General features: G+C 37.7%; 1 protein-coding gene and 2 long non-coding RNA genes across 5 annotated transcripts in view; 1 reads left to right on the forward strand and 2 right to left on the reverse strand.

Annotated features, from left to right (window-relative positions):
* Positions 1–2000: 2000 nt before the first annotated feature.
* LOC137945288 (uncharacterized) lies at positions 2001–4775 on the reverse strand. Its single transcript, XR_011110975.1, has 3 exons — positions 4735–4775; positions 2178–2242; positions 2001–2080 (listed from the first exon to the last, which is right to left on the reverse strand). It is a non-coding gene; the product is annotated as an uncharacterized lncRNA (long non-coding RNA).
* A 128-nt stretch (positions 4776–4903) lies between these two features.
* Positions 4904–6264, reverse strand: LOC137945287 (uncharacterized). Its single transcript, XR_011110974.1, has 3 exons — positions 6177–6264; positions 5934–5990; positions 4904–4925 (listed from the first exon to the last, which is right to left on the reverse strand). It is a non-coding gene; the product is annotated as an uncharacterized lncRNA (long non-coding RNA).
* An 818-nt stretch (positions 6265–7082) lies between these two features.
* The window catches only part of LOC137945489 (ultraviolet-B receptor UVR8-like), a 52200-nt gene continuing 38073 nt past the window's right edge, over positions 7083–21209 (forward strand). Inside the window, exons 1-2 of one of the 3 annotated variants that reach the window (XM_068791395.1) lie at positions 7083–7485; positions 14675–14861. In XM_068791395.1, the coding sequence (XP_068647496.1) occupies positions 7413–7485; positions 14675–14861 (260 nt within the window). In that variant the 5' untranslated portion in view covers positions 7083–7412. The remainder of the gene's footprint in view (positions 7486–14674; positions 14862–21209) is intronic. The other 2 variants (XM_068791394.1, XM_068791393.1) reach the window with 2 other exon arrangements.

Genomic DNA, 21209 nt, shown 5'->3' on the forward strand with positions numbered 1-21209 from the left:
TTGTTAGCAATCATAAGTGTAAAAGATGTGGTAAAAAATCTAACATCCCTGAAAATGAATCTAATGAAACTAAACTTGAAATTTGGCAGAGTTCAATTGAATCTAGTAGAGCTAAATTGAATTTGACAGATTTTAGCTAAATTTCAATTTTGACTCAAGAAGATTCATCTTTAGTGATAGTAATTTTTACCCACTTATAGATTTACTCTTCATAACAATCATTTATTTATTATTACTATGTCATATCTATACTATTTTGGTAGATTTCAGCCCCCGATCCAGTTACTTATATAGCCAAGACTATTCACTTGTTACATTAGGACCGATAGTGAGACCCATTCCTATGCGCCACCTGAAGGTATGTTTGGAACCCTAGAAAAGAAAAGAAAAAAAAGAATTGGTGATTATTATTTAAAAAATAGTTAGTAAAAATACAATAATAATTAATTTTTTTATTAAATATTTTTTAGAATAATAATGATCAAAATTTTATTTTCTTTTCGTTTCACGTAGGGTTGAAAAACAAACTTTAAGGTCCGGCTGAGATTCCCCTGACAACGGTCTGCTTCGTCGAATCAACCATCAATCGGCATTAGGCTTTGACTGCCATTTCTACTGAATCCTTGTACGTAACAAGATGAAGGTGAGCAGTTGGGCGAAGTTAAATTGAATCTAGTAGAGCTAAATTGAATTTGACAAATTTTAGCTTGCTTGATTCAATTTAGTTCTACTAAATTTCAATTTTGACTCAGGAAGATTCATCTTTAGTGATGGTAATTTTTACCCACTTATAGATGTACTCTTCATAACAATCATTTATTTATTGTTACTATGTCATATCTATACTATTTTAGTAGATTTCAGCCCCCCATCTAGTCACCTATATAGCCAAGACTGTTCACTTGTTACGTTAGGACCGATAGTGAGAATCATTCCTATGCGCCACTTGAAGGTATGTTTGGAACCCTAGAAAGGAAAAGAAAAAAAAGAATTGATGATTATTATTTAAAAAATAGTTAGTAAAAATAAAAAATAATTAATTTTTTATTAACTATTTTTTAGAATAATAATGATCAAAATTTTATTTTCTTTTCGTTTCACGTAGGGTCGAAAAATAAACTTTAAGGTCTGGCTGAGATTCCCCCGGCAACGGCCTGCTTCGTCGAATCAACCATCAATCGACGTCAGGCTTTGACTGCCATTTCTACCGAATCCGCTTGATTACCATTTCTACCGAATCTTTGTACGTAGCAAGATGAAGGTGAGCAGTTGGGCGGAGTTAAATTGAATCTAGTAGAGCTAAATTGAATTTGACAGATTTTAGCTTGATTCAATTTAGTTCTACTAAATTTCAATTTTGACTCTAGAAGATTCATCTTTAGTGATAGTAATTTTTACCACTTGTTACGTTAGGATCGATAGTGAAACCTAGGGGTGGCATTGAGCCGAACTGAGCCCGAACCTGCCTATGTTCGAGCTAAGCCTCGTCTCGAGCCTAAAATTGTTATCGAGCTCGAGCCCAAAAATTTTAATCGAGCTCGAGCCGAGCTTCGAGCCGAACTCAAGCCTCAACATACATTTAAATTTTTTTTAAAAATATATATCAAATAAATTATATACAAAACTATACATACATTTTACATAAAATTGGGCATAACCTCTACATAAAATTAGGCATAACCTATATATATAATACATGTATAAGATTGAGGCATAACCTCTTCTTAAAATTGAGTATAATCTATGTATATAATACCTGTATAAAATTCGGCATGACCTCAACTTAAAATTGGGCATAATCAATACACATAATACCTGCATAAACACTCCACAAACACTCCATAAAATTATCTATACATTCCATAAACACTTCATAAAATAGTCTAAACACTTCATACACTGCATAATATTATAAATAAACTTCATACGATAATCAAACACAACAAAATTAAATGAAATATCACTATCAATTTACAATCACCCAAATAAAAACTATAAATCCATTATAAAATTACAAACTATAGTTGTTTCTCTTAATGCTAGAAAATAATATACGTCCCTGCATGAGCAAAATCTTCACCTATGACAAAAACAAAAAAATAAAATTAGTTATTATCAGATAAAAAAATACTCTTCCACTACTAGTTACTTAATGTCGTTAAAAATATTAAAATTACCATGATGAGAGAAACATGAAAAATCATGTAGCTGGTAGCATTATCTCTACACTCTTCTTCTTAGGCTATAATCATAAAACAAAATTTTAATAAATAAAACTAAAAAATATCATAATAAAGAATTGATCAAATAAATTCACCTTTTGATTTTTCTTTACACCGTGAAGAACCCAAACCTAATCACTGCTACAAATCAAAGCTTGAACTGTACTTGGTGCCAAGGAAGAACGATATGAGTCTATTACTCTACCACTAGCACTAAATGTAGACTCTGAAGCTACTGTGGATATGGGAATTACAAGGATGTCTGCTGCCATCTTAGATAATACCCGAAATTTCATATGATTCACTTTCCACCATTCTAAAACATCAAAATCATATTGTGAAGTTTCCTCACAACTATATACACCTTCTTCAAGATAAATTTCCAATTTTGACCTTGGTGAATTAACTACATCCTTTTGTTTCATATAACTCATTAACTTTGACCAACCTGAACTTGATGAAGGCCTACGACTTGTGGAAACACCCATACAGCTAGTACTTGAAACAATCTCTTCATTTTTAATATCTACATTATATAAGGATACATATTCATCGTAGATCTCATATAAGGTGCGTCGAACTAAATTTAACTTCCTCTTGAGAATATATCACTTGGAAACACATTTCGATCAACTTTAATTTGACCCTTGGATCCAAAACTGAAGCAACAACCATCAATAAATTGCATTCACCCCAATACTTCTCAAATTTCTCTTTCATTCTACTAACCATTGTCCTAATGAAAACATTTTCATTTGTAGAATGAAAATCCAGAACTTTTTTTACCCTATATACCTCACTAAGGTACAAATTAGAAGTAGGGTAGTCACTCCCAGAAATTATATTAGTAACTGCATTAAAAACTTCTAAAATCTCATACACCATGTCAACCTTTTCCCATTCATCAAAACTTGGCAAACAATCATATGTTGGTTCTTTAATTTTAAATCTACATAATGCATCTTTGAATTTTAATGCAGAAGACAACATGTCATAAGTGGAGTTCCAACGAGTTGGACAATCAATAACGAACCTCTTTTCACCAAGTTCTAATTGTTGTACAATTTCAGAAAAAGTGCGAAGTCTAGCCTCAGACAAATTTATGAATTTGACACTTTCACGCACATTATCAATGATATCCTTAATCTGAACAAGACCATCTTGGACTAATAAGTTCAAAATATGAGCACAACAACGCACATGAAACAACTTTCCACCACACACCAAAATTTTTTTCCTTGAAAAATCTTGTTTCAAAACTCTGATACAAACATCATTATATGCAGCATTATCAACTGAAATACTAAAAACTTTATTTTCGATCTCCCACTCTTTCAAACACTTGTAAATAGCATCTGCTACATCAACGCCACGACGAGGAGGAGGAACATGCACAAAACTCAAGACTCGTTTTTGTAGCTTCCAATTACTGTCAATAAAATGCCCAGTAATAACCATGTATTCAATTTTTTGACTTTTGAGACTTCCAAAGATCTATGGTAAGACTAATCTTGTTAATCTCTTTTAACAAAATTTTAAATTTCTTTTTCTCTGCCTCATACACCTCCATACACTCCTTCTTAATGGTCTTACGGGATATTTTCTCATAATTCATATTTTCCATCTTCATTACAAAATTAAATCTCTCCTCTTCTACTATCATGAATGGATGTTCATGCATAAGAATCTAATGAGCAATGAGTACTCTCATTTTAGCTTGATCATATTTTCCTCCAAAATCCATAAAAGGAAGTCCAGATGGACTCTGATCAACATTAGACCCCGCTCCCACTGGTTGAAAGTTTTAAGGTTTTTTGTTTTCTAATTGCCACTTTTCTACTAGTGCAACGTTTCAAATGTCGACTCATATGTGTGGTCACTCCACTACTAATAACACTCAAATTGATTTTACAATGAACACATTGAGCCTTTTTTGTACCATTAAGTGATACTTCTTTGAATTCCAACCACACATGAGACTTTTTTTGTCTTTTTGAAGTATGAGTAGAATCACCTTCATCCTCATTTATGGTAATTTCATCTGGGCCCACTTCTATGATAGAGGGTAGTGACTCTGGTGGAGTTGAGTCACTATTTATAGCCACACTAGAACTAGTGTTAATTATTGATGTCAATTGAGGAGGTGTTGACATTCTTACTTCTATAAAAAAAAAAAAAATTACAAATTAAAAACATAAAGAAAAGAAAGTTATCCGAACAACAAAGATCCTACACATAATTTAAGATACTTGTCTATTCTTAGAGGAAGGTACGTGACATTGTGATAATCGGGAATGACCCTTGTCTTTCAATGTAGCGGGGTCTCTTTGAGCCAGTAGCCCTGCACCCAATAGTTTCCAGTCCCATATACTGATCCTTTTTTTATATATAAATTTAAAAACTTCTAAGAGAAGGAAATAAGCACACCAACATTCTCTTCTAATATTTTGATGAAATTCAACTTCAATACCAAGAAATTAATGATAAAAATGAAAAAAAAATCAACACTTACAGAACCCGAAAGTGTGTTTGCCGTTCAGGGATATCTCCAAAAGTCTTTCCAAGAATGAAGGACCACTGCTGAAATGAAGCGAGAGTTAGAAATTTTGTAGGGTTAGGTCGGCGACCAAAAAAAAACAGAACATTAAATAAAAATCTTACCTCTCGTCGGACTGTCTCTTTCGTCTCGTCAGCGAGGAAGAACTTCAGATGAAGAAATCGAAGAGGAAGGATAAAAATCGATTGTAAAAAAGAGAGATAATTTACATCCGTCTATATCTAACGTATCAATTCAACGAAATATGAACATTTGACAAGGTTTAGGCATCATATATCATCCAATGAGTAAATTTAAGACATCAAAGGTTCACACACAAGATCTCAATTTCCAAAAGATAGAAAAGGAACTATCAAATCACTTTTGCTAATACATCAAGCCATATAATATTTTAGAATAGCAGTAGATATAAGTTCAATGAGAATTAAGAAAGAATGACAAAAAACAACTTTTTTTATTCTTTTTTATAATAAAGAGAAGTTCAATGCAATTAAGAAAGCTCCTGATTCCATTAACTATAATAGAGTATTATTGAACAGAATATGTTATCAACACTCAAAATCATGAAATAAAATTCCATTGCTAAAATATATCAAGTAACAGTTTGAATACCATTGCTGTTTATTGCTAAAATGTATGATAAACGTACAAAATTTTATAAGAGGTCAGACACCTAAAAATAAGAAGGCAAAAAAGAAACAAGATCCTACAACATAAAAATATTTGAAAGTCTAGAATAATAACTTCATTTATGAAGAACAATGGAATTTGAGCAAAAAAATCATTAACAACCAACTATTTTCCAAACATTATAGCACTTGAGCTTAGTAAGTCAATCTGAGATACACAAAAACATAACAAATGACAAGGTGGGGGATTTTTCTCCCCCACCTTTCCTTTCCTTCTTGAATGTCATAACTCAGTATGAAGTTTCTTGGCTCTTAGCCAGCTAGAATGCAATTGATGGCACACTCAACCAAAAAATTTAAAAAAAAAATTAAGAGAATAAAATAGGTCAACCTTATACAATCTGTATAAAATGATCTTCCTAGTACGTTGTGACAGTGCATTACCTTCTACCCTTAAATCAAGAACTCACCGTTTCAAAAAATCAAACAGTATCAACACTCAAAATCATGAAATAAAATTCATACCAGTTTTCTTCTAATGATTTCTTCCCGAGTGTATTTTGAACTGTCAGCTACAAATATCTACAAAAAAAAAAAAAAAGTTGAGAAAAAGAACATTTGTTTATAGAAACGGAGTGTTTGCCGTTCGATATCCAAAAAGACTTTTCAAGAATGAAAGAGCACTGTTGAGAAACAAAGCGAGAGTTAGAGATTTTTTAGGTTAGCTCGGCAACGAAAAAAAATAGAAAGATTAAATAAAAATCTTACCTCCTTCCGTCGGATCGTCGATTTCGTCTCGTCGGCAAGGAAAAACTTTAGATGAAGAAATTGAAGAGGAAGAAGAGAAAGAAATCGCAGAGGAAGAAAAGACAAAAATTGTAGAGTAAGAAATCGAGGAATCGAAGAGGGAGAGGGAGAACGAGGGATTTGAAGACCAAATCCTCCATTTCCCATGAATACCTGCCGACGGATAGCGATTTCTGCAAGAAATCATGCTGAAACGGCATGGAAATGGCAGAGTGAGGTATGGGTTTTGCAGGCGAAACAAAGAGAGGTTTCCCGAAACGAAGAGAGGTCTCCCAATCCCCGAATCGCTCGTTATATTAACGAGTCAGCTTGCGAGCCGACGAACCGAACCGGGCTCTGCTCGAGCTCGACTCGTTAATGTAAACTAGTCCATTTCTGAGTTCGAGCTCGGCTTGAGCTCAAAATATAATGTTTCGAACGAGCCAAACTCAGAGCTCGGTTCGAAGCCACCCTTAGTAAGACCCATTCCTATGTGCCACTTGAAGGTATGTTTGGAACCCTAGAAAAGAAAAAAAAAAAACGAATTCATGATTATAATTTAAAAAATAATTAGTAAAAATAAAATATTAATTTTTTTTATTAACTATTTTTTAAATAATAATGATCAAAAATTTATTTTCCTCTCGTTTCACGTAGGGTAGAAAAACAAACTTGTCCGGCTGAGATTCCCCCGGCGACGGTCTGCTTCGTCGAATCAACCATCAATCGGCGTCAGGCTTTGACTGCCATTTCTACCGAATCCTTGTACGTAGCAAGATGAAGGTGAGCAGTTGGGCCCCGGTCATCCTGATCCGCATTCCCGATGAGTGTGAAACACTGAATTTATTGTACGACGTTGACAAGTCGAGAGCTCTATAAGCAGGTCAGAGAGCCTACAAAAGCAGTTGAAATAGTACACACAAAAGCAGTTGAAAAAAATACTGCAGCAGTACATAATAAAAAAGAAGAGAGGAAATTGAAGAGAAACATGTGGTGGCAGATTTTTCGAGCGTAGTGGGGAAGAAGACTCTGCGCGGTACTCTCACAATCAATGCGACAGCTTTTTCCCTACAGTCAGGAGCACTCCTCACTTATTTTCTCGCTTCTATAAATGCCTTCTTTATCTCTCGAAATTTGTTCTCACCTTCTTGGCTAAGGGGAAGGAGAACAAGAGGGAAGACAAGCGAGGTCTGGAAACTGATACGTTGAGAGAAGGGGATGGCTGAGAACAGAAATTCTCGTCGAGTCATTTTGATCTCGACGGGAGCTAGTCACTCGGTGGCTTTGCTATGTAAGATAACCTTGTCTTGGTACTTGTTGGCTTTCTTATGTTGGTTTGTAGAAACATTTGTTGGGTTGAAGTTATTTTGAGTAAAAATGCGTCGTGGGTTGTTTCCTTACGTGTTCTTTATATTATATTTTGGCTAAGGAGCTTTCAATATTGGGCTTCTGTTTATTCCTTATGAAATAAGGTTCATTGAGATTCGGTGTTTGAGCTACGTGGCTCCTCCTAATATGATTTGCTTTTCTTTTCCTAATCACTTCAGTTTTACTTTTTCTTTTTAATGTCTTTTAGAAATTAAGGAACATTCTACCCACTATCTGCAGTCTTGGATCTTCGAGTAGACGTGACTAATTCGATTTTTATATTCCCTTTATTGGGTCTGCCCACTCAACCTGTTGGGTCCCTGATGCAAATAGAGAGCACAGATCACAGGCGGAAAATACTTCTTAAATCATGGAGATAGGATTTATTCAGTTGTTAAAATCTTTAGGCTTTGCTAAGTTGTTTAATTGATTTCCCGTAAGACTGTTGCCATATCGGCAATCCCGTCATAGTTTGTTTCCTGATTTTCAGATGCAATCCTTTAAAGATGGAGAGATGAGAGAAGAACGACAGTTGCCGAATTTAAGAAAGAAAAATAGAGAGATTTCATTAACAGAGAGATTTTGTTCGTTTTTTTTCCCCTCTTGGATGTCAACGGGAGGTTGGCTCTGGAGGTTTTCACCATTTTGGTATCAGAGCGTACATTCCGATCCTGAAATAGCCGTTGCAGAAGAAAAAAAAAAAAAGTCTTTGGCGACCTTCTCGTCGCAACCATTAGTCTCCGTTAGCGCTTCAAGAGGCTTCTCCGTCTCCGGTTTCTCGTTTCCGATATCAACATCAGAGAGATTTCCGTCGCTAAAAGCTTCGTCCACCTCGTTCTCACCTGGTTCCGAAAATCAGAGCTTTAGAGTCACCGCCGCAGATCTGCCGTTGCCACCGGGAAGAAATCCCGAAATCAAAGTTGCCGCCGCAGACCTTCCTCGCCGTTGCCGTTGCCGTTGCTGCTGTCGGTATCTGGTTTTTTATTCTCTTACTAAATTTCTTAGTAGAAAGTTTTTCGTTTCGTTAGCGGCAGAAAGTTTTCTTTTGGTCCGAAGGGCAAATGGAGAAGACGAACGCTGAATTAAATCAGCGATTTAATTTGAGCCGAGCCGAGCCAAAATCAATTGAGCCGAGCCAAAGGATTTATTTCCGAAACAGAGGACGCCGTCGACGAAGGATTTATTTCCTTTATCTGCAAAACACACAGACACCGAGGCGTCACGTTCGAAGGCCTCCTGGTGCAAGGTTTCTTTCTTCAAGGAACACAGTGTTTCATGCCGGTTACTCGCAGTGGTAATTCGTACAATATATCGAATAACCAAAATTCAAACACTGATCTACCCCAGCTTCAAGCGCAGATCAACCATCTCGCATCTGTTTTGGAACAAATTAATCAAAGGCTGGATACAATGGAGGAACGTCGAACTCGAGATGAGTTTGGACCTCAAAATAGGAGAGTGCGTAAACCTCCTTCGGAAGATGAAGTGAACGGCAGTGAAGGGTACGAAGAGGATGAAGAATATAGGGAGAGGAATAGGGGATTTGGCGATCATGAAGCTCATTTTGGGCGGCATGGTCGTGAATTTCCCAGTGGACGAGGAGGACGTGGCTTCGACCATTACTCTCGTGATGAACCAGCTAAAGGGATGAAGGTGGAAGTCCTAGATTTTTTTGAAAAGTTGGATCCCAATGCGTTTGAAGATTGGTTGACGGCCATGGAGGATTATTTTGATTGGTTCTCCGTGTCCGAGGATAGAAAAGTTCGTTATGTTTGTATGAAATTAAAAGGACATGCACGAGCCTGGTGGAGTAGCGTGGAAGAACAACTACGTCGTACTCAATGTGCGCCAGGGTCTAATTGGGGCGAAATGAAGGAATGGCTGAAAGAGAAGTATTTGCCTATTGATTACGAGCAACTCATGTTTGAAGAGATGCTGCAACTGAGACAAGGAATATTGACTGTTGATCAGTATACAAACCGTTTCCATGAACTGACTGTTCGCAGCAAGGTGGTGGAAAACAAGCAACAAACACTGGCTCGTTACTGCACGGGCTTACGTAATGAGCTGCGTAAAGAGATGCTAATAGCACGACTTCTAAATGTTGATGAAGCTTATCAATTGGCCTTACGAGTTGAAAAAAAAACTGGGATTCTTTATTGGGAGACGCATGTCATCTACGGATCCCAGGCAGGAACGCGCATCAATACAACAATTCCAGAAACCACCTCTGCTCACAGACCAAGGTAGACACGTCGTGGTGGGTGACCAAAGAGGAAAGGCCAAACTTACGGGTGATGGACCACAATGCTACAAGTGCAAGGGGTTTGGACATTTTGCTATAGTCTATCCTACGAAAGAAAAAAATTTGGCTTTTGTGTGTGGAAAACAACTTAGAATGGTTGATACAGTTGAAGGAGTTGAAGAAGAAGAATACGAAGAAAATGACAGTGAAGAGGTGGTTCTGATTGGAGGCGCACCAACATTTTCCATACCCGCATGGAGCATGGTGGTTGTGCGTTAAATGTCATCATTGACAACGGGAGTGGAATGAATGTTATCTCTAAAGATGCAGTGGAGTGCTTGGGTTTGACAGTTGAAAAACACCCCATCCTGTATCGAGTAAGCTGGGTTAACGAAGATAACCACATCTTGGTAAAACATCGTTGCTTGGTGAAGTTTGCATTGGGAAGAAACTATACGGATGAGGCCTGGTGTGATGTGATCCCTATGACCGTTTGTCACTTATTGTTGGGTCGACCTTGGCTCTATGACAGAAAGGTGTTGTATGATGGGTATGCCAATTCTTATTCCTTTAAATTTAATGGCAAGAAATTTGTTTTAAACCCTTTGCAAATTTCTGAGTTTGAGACCCAACCGAAACAAACAAAAATAGAAAAGGCTGTTCCAGTGCTAACCATTCGGCAGTTTATTCAAGCTCTAAAAGAAGAACAACTAATGTTGTTGGTGATGAACCGAGAGGTTAAACAAGATGATGGTATTATCCCCAACGAATTTACGAAGATGCTAGAGAAGTTCCAAGACATAATGCCCAATGAGATGCCGAGACAGCTACCACCATTGTGAGCGGTGCAACATGCCATTGATCTACTCCCAGGTTCTTCCTTGCCCAATCTCCCACATTACCGTATGAGTCCCACAAAAAATGAAGAACTCAATCGAAAAATTCAGCAATTGCTTGACAGTGGGTTCATCCAAGAAAGTCTTAGCCCTTGTGTCGTACCAGTTCTACTTACACCCAAGAAAGACAATACTTGGAGGATGTGCGTTGATAGCTGAGCGATTAACAAATTAACGGTGAAGTACCGATTTCCTATTCCCCGACTTGATGACAAGTTAGATTTATTCAGTGGAGCATCCATCTTTACAAAAATTGATCTTCGTAGTGGGTATCATCAAATTCGAATCCGTCTCGGAGACGAGTGGAAGACGGCTTTCAAAACAAAAGAGGGCTTATTTGAGTGGTTGGTCATGCCCTTTGGACTAACCAACGCGCAAGCACATTTATGCGTGTCATGACGCAAGCACTCAAACCTTTCTTGGGCAAATTCGTAGTTGTCTATTTCGATGACATTTTGATTTTTAGCCATTGTTTGCAGGATCATTTAGACCATGTGTAGCAAGTCCTTGAAACACTAAAAAGAGAACAACTCTTTATAAACCGTGGCAAGTGTTTTTTATGAAGAAGCGGGTGTATTTCTTGGGGTTTATTATTTCAGACCAAGGGGTAGAAGCCGATCCTGCCAAGGTTCAAGCAATAAAAAGTTGGCTGGCTCCTTGCAATTTTTTTGAAGTGTGCAACTTTCATGGGCTGGCAACATTCTATCGGCGTTTTATACGGAACTTCAGTACCATCATGGCCCCATCACCGAGTGTTTGAAGTCCAAACAATTTTTTTGGACTACATCTGCCAATAACGCCTTCAATGAGATCAAAATGAAAATGGGAGAGGCCCCCGTTTTGAAGCTTCCAGATTTTTCCAAAATATTTGAAGTTGCATGTGACGCATCGCATGTAGGTGTGGGAGGAGTACTCAGCCAAGAAGGACATCCTATTGCCTTCTATAGCGAGAAACTCAATGAGGCCCGTCGGCGCTATTTGGCATATGATATGGAATTTTATGCTTTGATTCAAGCTCTTAAAATTGGCGTCCTTACTTGATTCATAGAGAATTCGTTCTCTTTACTGATCACGATTCGTTAAAACATTTGAATGCTCAAAGTAAGATGACCGCACGGCATGCTCGGTGGATGGATTTTCTACAACAATTTGACTTCGTTATCAAGCGTAAGTCTGGAACTGAAAACAGAGTCGCAGCAGGTGGCCCCATTTGCTGGTGATATCATCAGTTAATACTTTGGACTTTGACAACTTTAAGCCGCAATATTCTACAGATGCAGACTTTGGCGCTATTTGGCATCAGCTCATAGAAAACACAAATGCAACTAATAAAGAATTCTCAGTCAAAGATGACTTTCTATTCCACGGCAATCGACTGTGTATTCCGTGCAGCTCTTTCAGAGAATTTGTTATTTCAGAGCTTCATGGAGGGGGCTTAGCAGGGCATTTCGGTGTTGATAAAACATTTGTCATGGTCTTTGACATGTTCTTTTGGCCCTGACTACGTCGCGACGTGCATAAAGTTGTGGTTCGTTGTCGGGTTTGTCAAATAAACAAAGGCACCAAACAGCAAGCGGGTCTCTATACCCCCCTTCTCATTCTAGATAGGCCTTGGCAGCACCTTAGTATGGATTTTGTGCTTGGATTACCCAAGACCCTACGACAGCATGATTCCATAATGGTTGTGGTGGATCGTTTTTCGAAGATGGCTCATTTCATTCCTTGTCACAAGACTTATGATGCTTCCAAAACAGCGGCACTATTTTTTCAAGAAGTTATTCGGCTACATGGCATTCCAGCTACCATAGTGTTCGATTGGGATGTTAAGTTCATGAGTTATTTTTGGAAGACTTTGTGGGCAAAAATGGGGACAAAACTTCTGTTTTCCAATGCATTTCATCCTCAAACCGACGGCCAAACCGAAGTGACCAACCGGAGTTTGGGAAATTTAGTAAGATGTTTAATAGCAGACCATGTAGCAAGTTGGGATTTCGTATTACCGCAAGCTGAGTTTGCTTTCAATAACTCTGTTAATTGTTCCATTGGTTGCACACCATTTGAAGTGGTATATGGTTTTCGCCCCAAAACTCCACTGGACCTCCACACTCTAGCATTGCCTTCTCGACCCAGTGAAGCTGCGTTGGATTTATCTACTTACATGAAGGATATCCATGAGGAAGTTAAGCGGCGTCTGTCCCTCAGCACTGAAGCATATTCTACCGCTGCAAATACTAAGCAGAAGGACAGGCAATTTCAGGTTGGCGATAGGGTTCTTATACAATTAAAGCTTGAACGTTTTCCTCTTGGGAGTTTCAACAAGCTACATGCTCGACGTGCAAGACCTTTTAAGGTGGTTAAGAAGTTGGGTCCTAACGCCTATGTCATTGACTTACCTGCTGACTATGGCATCAGTCCTGTTTTCAACATTGAAGATCTCACTCAATTTCATGATCCGGAAGAACCAGTGCCAGCAGCCTCGGATCTAATTACCCCACAAGAAGCAGTTCTTCGTGTTCCAAAGAATACCGCCCCAAGAGATGAAATTGTGTCGATACTCGATCACCAGTTTGTTACTACACGGCGTGGAGGATATTACAAATTTTTAGTACAATGGAAAAATCGTCCCCAATCTGATTTCGTTTGGCTACAAGCTTTGGAACTCAATTGACTTCACCCCGACTTATTTGCTGTCTATGTTCTTCAAAACTTGCCAGAGTCAAGTTCTCCTGAGTGGCCGGCAATTGATGCAAATAGAGAGCACAAATCATAGGCAGAAGATACTCCTTAAATCATGGAGATAGGATTTATTCACTTGCTAAAATCTTTAGGCGTTGCTAAGTTGTTTAATTGATTTCCTGTAAGACTCGGTTACTATATCGACAATCCTATCATAGTTTGTTTCCTGATTTTCAGATGTAATCCTTTAAAAATGGAGAGATGAGAGAAGAACGGCAGCTGCCGAATTTCAGAAAGAAAAATAGAGAGATTTCATTAACAGAGAGATTCTGTTCGTTTTTTTTTTTTCCAACTTGGACGTCAACGGGAGGTTGGCTCTGGAGGTTTTCACCAGTCCCCTAGGCGAACAGTTCAAAGTTCTAGTTGATAAACAATGATGGATGCATATATGGCCGTTTAACTATATCTGTTTTTAAAAGAAGCGAAAGCTTCAGTTTACCTATAAATCTGATTGAAAAGAATTGGCGTCTGAAACGATTGAGAACAGTAATATGATCTGTGATTGCGTTACTGGTTTCTCAACAACTATGAATCTCTCTACGTTTGTTGATTGTTTCTGACCATGTTTAGGTCAGTCACAAATTTTCTTGGTCACCTTACTGATTTTTGAACCCAAGGAAGGTGGAGTTGGGAGTTTGAGAAACAATGATACTTAAGTTGTTATGTTAGAAACTTAGCATTGAAAACAACAACTACACAGCAGAACTCTAATGTGTTGAACTGGCAAAAATGTAAATTAGCTTGTAAATCTAAGGATCTAATGGACCTCATTCCTGTTAAATTGGTTGACTGAGAACTATAAAACTCCTAAGGAAGCAATCCTGAACTTTATTCGTGTTGAACTGAATTGTAATATCTGCTGGTGTGTGGCATGTCTTTCTAGCCACATAACTTTTAAGTGTGTTTTTTTTTTTGAAGAAGTGTGTAAAACTTTTAAGTGTGTTTTTAACAATCTATTCCTTAATCATTCTTACTTGTTTAAGTCTGTATATTATTTTGTGCAGCTTTTTAATTTTTTTCTGTTTTATAAATTATTCACGCTCTTTCTTCATTAAGATTTGCTCAATGAGTTGTTCATTTATGCTTTAAATTATAAATATTTTTATATTTTAGTTTAGTAACTTTCAAAAAATATATTTGTAGTAGTAGTTTCTAAATTTATTTTATGCATATTTTTGATTATATATAAGAAATTTATCCAGCTTCATTTTACTCATATTTTCGGTTTATTTCAGCTGGCAATGTTGTTTGCTCTTGGGGACGGGGAGAAGATGGACAGCTTGGTCATGGAGATGCTGAAGACCGACTTGTTCCAACGAAAATGAGTTTTTTGGATGGCCATGACATAGTCTCTATTACTTGTGGAGCTGATCATACAACAGCATACTCAGAATCGCGGCTTCAAGTATATAGTTGGGGATGGTTTGTCTTCTTAGTTCTTGTCCCTTGATTTTTTTCTTTGATAACCCTGTGTTAAGGTTAAATGCTCTTGTTTTTCTCTAGTGAACAAGTATGCAATGTGCCTACTGTAATTTCAAGTTGGTCCAATTTACCTTTTCTTTTGTGTTTCATTTTTCATGCATACATGATTCAGTATGACTTGATCATCGGGTTGCTGAAGTTTATAATTGTTCTCCAGTTGATTCTAGCATATATGGTGTTCCATTTGGTAATATAGATTAGGATATTAGACTAAATTATTGCACCGAAAGGAACACAGGACTGGTAAACCTGAATGGAGTTTTAAATATGTGTTGCTTTACAGAAGCTGTAAATTAAGGTATGCACCTTTTGTATTGATGAGAGGAATAGAACTTATACTGAAGGCTTCACTTTCTTCTGGTTAGCGGGAATAGTCCCACATAGTAAGTGTTAAGATCCTATGGTTATTTGTTGGGAAATGATCTCCTAACTTTAGCTAGTCATTTTGAGATGAATATGACCCAACTTGAACATAGTATAAAAGGAAGAGTTTTGTGTTGTTGGGCCAATTTGTGCCCTGTTTTGCTTGTACGCATGTGTTGTTTACGTCTCAGGCTTGCTGTTTATTTGTATAAGCCTGACCGTGAGGAGAGGTGTTAGATAAGCATTAAAAAAGATCATATGGTTATTAATTGATAAGCGACCTGCTAACTTCAGCTTGTCATGTTGGGATGGACTTGAATCCAACTTTAACAGTTTTGTGTCTTTCTTTTGTTAATAATAGTAGGAAATGGACATTTATAAAATAAAATAATAATAAATGGAGGATTTCTAATTTAAGTGAATACAAGTGTTATAATCTCAGTCTCAAACTTTCTTAGAGTAAATCCTCAAAAATTCCAGCTATAAGAACAATGGGGGGAGAAAATGATTGGCACTCCAAAAATTTGACAAGTTATGCTTTACCACCTATTGATGCTTAGCTAATTCCCGAAAATTTAAGATTTGTTCATGAGCTCCTAGCCAAATAAGACAGATGGCGTTTGGAGGACCACACAGCCTCCAAAACTGATAAATCAATGAGCAGTTGCAAACTTGAGAATTAGAGGTCAAAAATCAATTATATGATGCTGATGCAAACTGGGTGAAAGGCTCCAATCTCCAAAGAGGGTACCAGGATCACTCCCTTTAAACAACGAAAAAAAATCTAATAATTGTGACAAATGTCCCAATTTCAGCATCTAAAAGATGTCTCCTGAAATTTAATATATTGCCCACAAATTGTTTTCTGGCTGACTGTAATTATCTCAATTAACTTTCACTGAAGTTAGGAGATTATGAGAATGCAAAAACACCAACATGAGAGAAAGAAACCAAGTAGAGTAGAAGAAAAGAAAGAAGGACAGAAGAGAAGAGAAGATGAAGAAGGTCTTACTCAAACCTGGGATCCACACCTTGATTTTTTTAGGCTATGTTCTCAAACTGCTTCGATATCATATTTATTTCTAAATTAAACACAAAAAGTCACAAATGCCCTCAGGGCTACATCTTGAGAATATACTAGGAGAATTACATGAGTTTAAAAATTATAAACTTAGAACCAACTAATTAAATCCTCTATCCTTTTATTACTTTAATGTCAAACACAACACCCTATGGAGGGATATGGTCGGGTTCTATCTTCAGTTTTCCAAGGATTGGTGGAGAGAAGGTGGCGTCACTTGTCTCTTATCCCCGATTTAGAAATCAGTTTACAAGCTACTCCCAGCCTTTAGGGCTGCGACATCTTTCTACACTGGAAATGGGAGGACCCTCCTCTTCTGGTCGGATGAGTTGTGCAGCCCCCACTCCTTCTTAGAGGACTTCTTGAGGCTCTCTAGGGTGGCTAGAGACCTGTCCTGCTCCGTGACTAACTCTTGGAGTGACTATTCGTGGAGTCTTCCATTCCGCTAGGGGGCTAAATGATGAGGAAGCCTCAGATTTTTGCTCTCTCCTCTCCAGGCTCAGTAGCATTACTATCCAGGAGCATGCGATCGATAAGCTGACATGGAAGCCTAGCATCAATGGTCTTTTTACAGTTGCCTCCGCCTATTCTCACATCAAAAAATACGATTCTATCCTTCCTGAGCATAAGGCAAATCTCGCATGGAAGCTTTCAACGCCTAGCAAGATCAAGTTTGCTATGTGTATTGCCATCAAAGACCACATTCTCACTTCTAATAACCTCCACAAAAGAGGTTTTCATAGTGCCTGTCCTCTTTGTGGTGTGTGTGATGAGACAATTCAGCATGTTATTCTGCACTATGGGTTCTCTTGGCAAGTTTGGATGAGGATCTTTCAGAAGATTGACCTCCAAATGGGGCTTCACCAGGACCTCTTCGGCACTTGTGAGATGGTAATGGATACTCACCTATCTAGGTTGGGCAAGTTAATCCTCTTAGCATGCCTGATGCACGTTCCATGGTGTTTATAGCTTGAGCGTAACAACTAGAGATTCAATTCAAAATCCAATACCCCGGATAGTATGGCTTCTTATGCAGTGGGCTTAATCTCTAGCTGGTTGCATACTAAAAAAGAATTTACCACTCTATCGGGTGGTTCCCTTCGCGATAATTGGAGCTTGCTCGCTTATATGGTGGGTCCTCATAGGATGCCAGTCATGGCAACTTGGAATCCTCCCCCAAGTGCATCAAACTCAACTTTGATGGCAGTACTGTGGGCTATTCTGGGCCGGCAGGTGCGGGTGGTGTCTTCGGAGATAGTTGTGGAGATTCTATTCTCTCCTATGCTGGGCCGGTGGGCATTGCCGACTCCAACATTGTTGAAGTGAGTGTTCTTCTTTATAGCCTTCAAATTTTCATGGACCATCTTCACAGTAAGCTACTTATTAAAGGAGACTCCAAGGTAGTTATCAGCTGGTGCTCCAAAGAAAGCTCCCCCCTTGGCGCCAATGGCCTATCACTGATTGTATTGCTGACATTGTGTCCACAATTCATTGTACTTAGAATCTCATTCCTAGATCAGCTAATTCCTTGGCTAATAAATTTGCAAAATTCGGAACCTCCCAGCAATCTCTCATTGTTTGGGAAGGCTCCCCCCTAGTAATCTTGCTCTTTTGAGCTTTTGATTTAATAAAATTCAGCATCACTGAAAAAAAAATGATGCTCTAGTGTACTGAATTATGGTGTTTGGTGATATTTAATGTTATGATCCTATTCGACGGAAAACATGTGTCAACAGATGTGACCTTCTTTGAACCTACTATACTTGTAAAGCCAAAAAAAGGGGCCTACACCTAAAATTATTCACGTGTAGGCCCTCTTTTGTGGCTCTACAAGTGGATAATTTTAGGTGTAGGCCCCTTTTTTTTTGGCTCTACAAGTAGATAATTTTTAAGTGTAAGCCCTCTTTTTGTGGCTCTACAAGAGGATAATTTAGGTGTTAGCCTTCTTTTGTGGTTCTACAAGTGGATAATTTTAGGTATAGGCCTACATATGAATACCCGCTCTGATACAATGAAAAATAGGTGATTTGGGGAGAAAATAGAAGAGGAAAAAGATTTCTGGATTCGAACGCCTATACCTAAAAACTATCTACTTGTAGGGCCAAAAAAGGGGCCTACACCTAAAGTTATCTACTTGTAGAGCTACAAAAGAAGGCCTACACGTGAGGGGAAGTATTAAGGAATAGTCCCACATGGATTAGTGACTACAAAAAATTTTGAGTTTATTAGTTGGGAAAGAGGTTTTCTAATTTGGCTAGTCATTTCGGGATGGGCCTTGGACCCAACTTAACAAGTCTAATAACTTTAATTTCTTTTTTTTTGTCTCCCAAAATTTCTTGATTAAGTTTGAGGGGGTGAAATTTGTTTATCTGCTGCCCTATTCACCAACAAATTTGCATGAGGGGCTTGTTCCCTCTCTCCATAGAATGAAATTTTGAATACAATTCATAAATTCAAGGTTAATTTTTTCTATTGAAAAATTCATTTCTTAAGAGACGTCCAGATCTTATAAGTAGTCTCACAAATTATGACCTGATTATTTATATGAGGCTCCATACTGCTTAATTACCATGACATAACTTTCAGTTCCTGATCTACACTCTGAGGACTGAAACAATGGAGGTTCTTGATAAATGAATTTTTCCTTATTTCTGGCTCCAAATGTGAATTTCTGCTGCTCTACCCCATTAGATGTTATCATCATTGTTAAGTTTAGTTGTAGTAATTTTTATGAAATACTCTTCTTTCTTCGAGATATTCTCAGACCTAGTCACGGAATTGATGACCTTTTCACCATCCGCCATTACACCAGTATGAAAAACTTTCTCCTAAAACCAAAAGTAAGTATGTTATACTATCATGTACAACTCATGCTGCAATATCACAGCAGCATATAAATTTTGCCAAAAAAAAAAAAAAACTACATGCAGAACTTTGCGCTTAATTAAAACACAAGAAATCCAAAGCAATCACTTTCCTCTTTAAACTCTGAATGCAGAATCAAGTTCTACCAGGAAACTTCTGTCCCCTTCTCTTAAATTCTGATCTTAGAATTCAACATCAACCAGGAAACTCCACATTCCCATGCAGCAGTATTTTTCTTTACTACTACTGTTAGAATTCAACAGTGGTTGGTCTGACAACAGTATATACACTTTCAATCCTCTCTATCACTCCGACCATGGCCTCGAGAAGGGGAATTTCTACCTCTATGATCTACTACTCCCACGACCTCTTACCTTGAATTTACCAAATACTGAGTGGAGGTTGAGAGCAGTTGCGTTTGAAAAACAAGTATCCTTATCAGGTTTACCAACCACTACTGCTCGAATAACTCAGTTACTGACTCATTCAAGAGTGGTAACATCATCACTAGCCATCAGTTGTTCCTAATAGCATCGTTTTCAGACTTTAAGCCATCCAGAAATATGACAACTTGAATCTGATTTTTCTCTTTCCGTATATCTTTGTAATAAACGGATGAAAGGTGCTGATTTCCTGTAGTCAGTAACTGAGTTGTCACCCCTCTGCATGTTGGAGTATCAAACATATAGTTCATAAATATGAGTCAAATTGCTTTCTTACGATAAAATAGAGGTCAGTGTGGTCCACATCCCCTTAGCTGTCTGACATCTTGAAATCTGGTGAAGAAACATGACTCCATGCTATTCACCAACCATGTCATCACTTGGTTGTCTGCAACTTCCCAGTCTTCATATATAGGGATTGGGGGATCATCTCTGATATACTTGTCCATTCTTCTGGCCTTCAAGAACATAAGTATTGACCTGGACCAATTTACATAAGTGGATCCATTCAATCTGACTGAAGTAATCTGGATAGATTGAGAGTTTTAGGCTTAAGTGCATCAAGCTTCTTGCTAGATTCTGGCATTTATCCTATCAAACACACCACAATTTGATCCAAATCAAACCTCTTTACTCCACAAAATTCCAACCACCACAATAAAAAGAACACTGCAGATTAAGTGGGCCCCACAAGTCAAAATTAGGGTACAATCAGTACAATTAAGTCACAATCTGATGGGTAATGGCACACACACTTTCCAAATCGGCAATTAAACTTGAGAAAAATTAGTTTAGAGGACACCTGCTGTGATGACGCTGGCAAGAGGTGATGACGCTGGTCTTGGGAGGAGTGCACAGGTAAAAAAAGGGGGTTGGTGGGGTTTCAGTTAGGGACCCTTTAACGACAGTAGATTATAGGGATTGCTCAATAGGCATTAGAAACCATCAACCAAATGGTTATGGCAGGATGATGAAGAAGAAAAATTTGATTTTTAGCCTACCAGTCTAGAAATTGGTGGAAAAGACCTTCAATTGGGTTGATCGATGTGGAAAGTGAAGCCTTGGCTGTAGGAAATGTGCCCTAGAATGTCTTGTACTGCTTTGATACCATGAAAAACAAGAATCTTGGAGAGATTTAGAAGAGAGAGAGAAGAAATTAAGAAGAGAAGAGAGTTTGGGGAAAAGCGGTAAGAGTTGCATTGAGATTGGGCTCAAAATGAGCCAGTGCCCTCTTTATAACATCACTTAAATGGCTTGATGTATAAGGTCAATAATGCCCCTATATACAATATCCCTTACAATTTCTTTATTACATAACAGAATTACCCCAAACTTAAATTATAACATAAAGACAAGTAACCTAACATGCTGGAATCATATGACCACCACATGAATTTGGTAAAATGACCAAGCTATCCTTGCATCAGTATTTTAACTATATATATATAATGTATGTATGTTATTGGATATTGGGAATTTGAAAATGGAACATAAGAATAAGGCATTTCATGCTTCTTTTATTTTGTTTCCTCAATG

This window comes from Aristolochia californica, unplaced genomic scaffold (genome assembly GCF_029961685.1).
Source record: "Aristolochia californica isolate CCGP_79_NKW_82.1479 unplaced genomic scaffold, dmAriCali1.0.hap1 SCAF_12, whole genome shotgun sequence".
NCBI classification, from domain to species: domain Eukaryota; kingdom Viridiplantae; phylum Streptophyta; class Magnoliopsida; order Piperales; family Aristolochiaceae; genus Aristolochia; species Aristolochia californica.